General features: G+C 35.2%; 1 protein-coding gene across 1 annotated transcript; it reads right to left on the reverse strand.

Annotated features, from left to right (window-relative positions):
* Positions 1-1,317: 1,317 nt before the first annotated feature.
* Positions 1,318-3,571, reverse strand: LOC112019867 (GDSL esterase/lipase At4g10955). Its single transcript, XM_024052410.1, has 2 exons — positions 3,555-3,571; positions 1,318-2,266 (listed from the first exon to the last, which is right to left on the reverse strand). The coding sequence occupies exons 1-2, from the start codon at positions 3,569-3,571 to the stop codon at positions 1,318-1,320; spliced, it is 966 nt and encodes a 321-aa protein (XP_023908178.1).
* Between the last annotated feature and the right edge of the window lie 1,500 nt (positions 3,572-5,071).

Here is a 5,071-nt window from a genome sequence, read left to right on the forward strand (position 1 = left end):
TAATGCCGACAAATTTTTTTGAGAATCAAGACAGTAAAATATTATTAGCTTAGGCCACTCAAATCCAGCAGCGTATACAGAGTTAGGTCTGGTGATATTTCTCTCCATCCAGATTGACAAATCAGGGGTAGAGGTCGAGGATGCTATTTATCAAGTGGAGGAGATGATAATTCTACTTAATTACAAAGATCTGATAATGCAAGCGATATTAATTCATAGCATCTACAACAATAGAGAATAAACAATTATAGATTTACTATAGAATTGGATTTAATTACAGAGTAACAAAAGAAGAAAGAAGGGGAAAAAAATCTAACATAAATCTCAAAAAATAATTATGTTTTTTGATAATTTAATAGATGCAACGGGATAAGAGATTTGAATTTTGGATGTCTATAATATAAAACACAAAGATGTGCTAGTTGAGTTATAAGATTCTTGGTTTAAAAATTACACTTAAAATAATGGTTTTGTAATATGAACAATATATTATGAAACATTCACATACATTTAGAGAAACAAATTTGTTAAACATTGTAGTTATTTATGGTACTTTTCTAGTATATGTAATTGCCATATTTTGTTGGTTAATATTATTATTATTTTTTTTATTTTATTATAATTTATATGATTGTTCAATTTTTTTTCATTTAAATGATATCTTGCAAAATGCTACATTTAGTATATTATTAACTTCGTTTAGGGTTTCTAATCATATTATGCATCTATACAAAGTTTTCTTACTAACTATAATGATAAGATAATCAAAATAATCTCATTCCAACAACTTCTCAAACTATAAAAAACATGCAGCAGAAGAAAAGGAAGCAGAATACCAAAGTTTTACTGCGCTTATTGGGATTTTATTAAAAATAACTATAAAACTCAAACTATATTTTTAGTTAGGCAAGGTTTGAAACAAATTTCATTTCTAACAAATCGAGTCCAGAAGACTCGATTTTGTTCTGAGAAAATCGAGTGTGAGACACTCGATTTCCAAGTGAGTATGGAAATCGAGTGTAAGACATTCGATTTCTAAGTGCAAATTTACTGGGCAAAATCGAGTGCAGAGAACTTGAATTGTTAGAAACCAAATATATTTGAAACGTTGCCTAACTAATAATATAAATTAGGTTTTATAGTTATTTACTAATAAAAACCCGCTTATTGGTACCAACAAAACAAGAACCAGAAGGACCCTAGACCCACATCCAGCCGGGTCAGATGAAAGCTTCACCAAGACCCATTCTTCGGGTTTGTATTGGTTATTCTTTTGGGCCTATTTACTCAACACACACCTATATATCTCTGTTTCATTCAGTTTGTAGTGCTGTACCTATAATCCCGAGTTTGACAGGGAGAATCAGGACTCAGCCACTGTTGTAGATTATGAGCGGATATTTTTTCTTTGAAAAAACAACGAGTATCTCGGTGGGATTCAACCCCATAAATGGTCAGAATTGCTGAAGGAATGAAATGGATTGCTTCTGAACTTGAATCTATTCCTAACGTCATCCTCATGGTCCTCGATGATGCCTTTATCGCAAACTTTCCAAATCCAAGTTCCAACATCGTCTGCCTGTTTTCAAAGTAGTAAATATATTCTGAAGAAACAGGATCATCTCGGTTCACAAAAAGGTAAGGAACCCAATTAGATAATGCTTCGAAAGCTTTATGTGCTTCAGCCGCACGATCCTCTCCAAAATGGCTGAGGCCTGCCTTGACAGCACTCTTTGCAAGGCGGACGCAAAAGCCCAAAGTGTCATTCTTGAGCCACCTCGCTATGAAGTCAGAGCAGAATGGTGGATTAAACAGATAAGTTATAAGAAAATGACCCTCCTTGAACATTTGCTTTCCTGCAAGCAATGCTATAGCTGCCCCCAGAGAATGTCCAGCCAGCCACACACTTGCGCTTCTAGATGAAGTAACCATGTTACGAACGTATTCCATTGCATGTTTAAAGCGGGAACTATTCTGAGGTCTGTTCGCCATGCACTTAGCGTCAAGCTTGATGTCCTCTACCCATGTATTTCGTCTGAGTTTTGTGCCACGAAAGGCTATAACAAACTGCGGGATGTTTAGAAGAGATTGGCCGTTGTATTTATAAAGGGCACCATATATGGATGAGTCTTTTTCATCTCTGAGTTTATCAATTAATTCGAAATTGTCCACAGGAGCAACTTGAGATCCATGGGGGTCGGTGGAAAGAGTGTACACTGTTTCTATCAAACAGGCAATAGAAGATCGTAAGTTACAGCTGTTGTTCCTGCAAAGAGATTGTAAGATTAGGGTTGGTTCAATATAGTTTGAGCCTATGTCTAAAAAGTTATGCAAGACCTTTTTATATTTAGGATAAAACTTAAATTTTCCAAGGGCAGTTAAATTCAATCTATTAAAGTGTTTGAATTCAATTCAAGAATCTAACTTACTAAACCAAAAATATTGTACCAAAATTCTATTATTATACTTAAATAAACTTATTTAATACTGACTAGGATAATTGAATACATTACTTAATGAATTAACTAACCAAACCAAGGTTAATTTCACATATGTTAGGAATCCTATAGTTTCTAATGAGGACGAATAAGAATTGTAAGAGAATTGATTTAATTTGAGGTAATCACCCCCCCCCCCCCCAGAGAGAGAGAGCGAGAGAGTTTATTTATTCTACAATTAACAATAATATATTTATAAAAGACTAGCTCTAATCTCATTGGCCTACATGACTCAAGATAATTGGTTAGTTAATTTATGAATTAAGTCATGTCTTAAATGAGCTACGTATGCTCAAATCCGAACTAACTCATCCTAATCTCAACTAACAAAATAACTAAAGAGATTACAACAACTACTAGGATATTCTATCAACATATCAGATAGTTAGGAAAACAATTACATTAGAGGATAACAAACAACCATCTACATTTGGTGTAATCAATCTATTCAATGGTACTTGTACCCCATCTTTTTTCATGGGCCAAAATCCAAATGAGTTAAAAGAATGCACTAGAATTGTTAGGAACCTAGTAGTTCCTAATGTGGATAGATATGAATTGTAGGGAAATTGAGACTTAATTCTAGATAATCACCCTCTATAGAGAAATATTAAAAGAGAGATTGAGAGAGAGATATGCACTAAACAATTGGTTTATTCTTCATTAATATCTAATGTTGAATTACAATTATGTATTAATAAGAGACTAACTCTAATGTCATCGAAACACACGACCTAATATAATTGGCTAGTTAACTAACATGTGCTCTAAGAATTAAATCATGTGTTAAATGAGTTACATGTGCTTAATTTCTAACTAACTAATTAACCAAAGAGATTACAACAACTATTAGGAGATTACAAGGCATATGACATAGTTTGGGGTTCCTATGATTTCCCTCCCTTTCAAAACACCTTGCTCACAAGGTGTTGCTTGAAATGACACCTTCATGAGGGAAAATCGGCCACTAACTCAATATGCCAAAGCATCTTGGCTGCTGAATGCATCAAATACTTCCAAGTATTTGATCATATTGTTGGCAAAACTTTTTTTTACCTTTGCTCTTCAATCATTAGCGCAAGCATCACGAGAAGCAATTACATCAATCATAGTAAATCTTATTGCACTCTAGATTGGTCCCGCAACAATTTGATCAAAGGAATGTTCCTTCCTAGATTTTTGTTGGATAGCCTCATTTCCATTACATTCTAGATCATAATTGAATGGAATTATATACAAATCTTGATAGACATGATAGGCTACAAGACTTGATAAGCTTGATAGGTTTGGCTTTGGAACTTGGTGGGCTTGATAAGCTACAAAGAATGTTGATGATCTCATATTACTTCCAAGAATTAATGATGGAACCCATGCTTTGTGTTTTGGCATCTTGTAATTTGACGATCTCATATCAATTTTGATGATGCGAAGAAATCAGTAGGTTGAATGCTCCGGGTTTCAATGGGCTAATGATTGCCTGGAAGGCTTGAAAAGAAAAAAGACACAATCAAAGGTGACCGGGGTGAACCGGCTAAGAATCCTCCGATACTTGAGTTAGTTTTTTCTCTGGAACTTAAGAATTCCCAACTTTTTGAAATAGTGGAAACTTATCTAAATTTCATGTAGATGAGTCCTTATATAGTAAGCTTTGGAGCGGTTACTTGTTTAATAACTTCTCCAATATTTGTGGGAGTTAGAAGGTTTAGACTTAACTTCCACAATTGCTATAGAAGTTAGAATGTTCAATCTTATCTTCTATAACTGCCTTTGGAAGTTAAGTACTTATTAAGAAGTTATAGCGATGAATAATGATCTTGTCCATCTTTCAAAATTGTATCTCGTGGTCCAAATTTCAAGCTTATGTAGATAGATCCATTTCTGGAAATTTTCTAAGTGTTGGGAGATCGTCCAGGTGCCTTCCTAATGGACGACCCTTATGTCCAAGGACAACCTTTCGCTTATGGACGAACTTCTCGTGTTGGGTTGGCCCTTGGCTTTGGACAACTCTTGTGGACGAACTAGAGAGTATTCAATTTTTTAGTTCCCCATTAATTGCTCCCTTGTCCAAGGGTCGTCTAGAGTGCTATTGAATTTTACTGTTGACTTTTTTGACAGGTTCCATTGTTCCAGTGGTCAGATGTTGTGTCACACTATTCCAGGTTGTGTCACGTGTCGTAATCTCATTGGTTGACTAGTTGTGTCGATTCCATTTCTCAAGAAAATGCCACATGTCACCTCCTGGATGGTTCGTGTCGCTTCGCTGGCCTCACCTCTGGGCCTTATAAATATGTGCATTCTCTCTCTTACCCTTCACCTTTCTCATAATTTCTCTTTTGCCATTTTGTCTAAGAGCCTCATCTAGTCTTTGTTCTTCTAGTCTCGTTAGGTACTTCCTCGTCTCATCCTTAGGTTTTCGTCTTAATCTTTCTTCCAATCAATTATGTCTTCATCTAGTAGTAGTCTAGAGAAAGCTATAGATGAGTACCAGGACGTGTCTTCTAGAAGTGGGGGTAGTTATGAGAGTGGTGAGGGAAGCACAAGCAGTAGTAGTAGTAATTCCTCAGATGAGCATT

Source organism: Quercus suber, unplaced genomic scaffold (assembly GCF_002906115.3).
Source record: "Quercus suber isolate HL8 unplaced genomic scaffold, Cork oak 2.0 scaffold_302, whole genome shotgun sequence".
Classification (NCBI taxonomy): Eukaryota; Viridiplantae; Streptophyta; class Magnoliopsida; order Fagales; family Fagaceae; genus Quercus; species Quercus suber.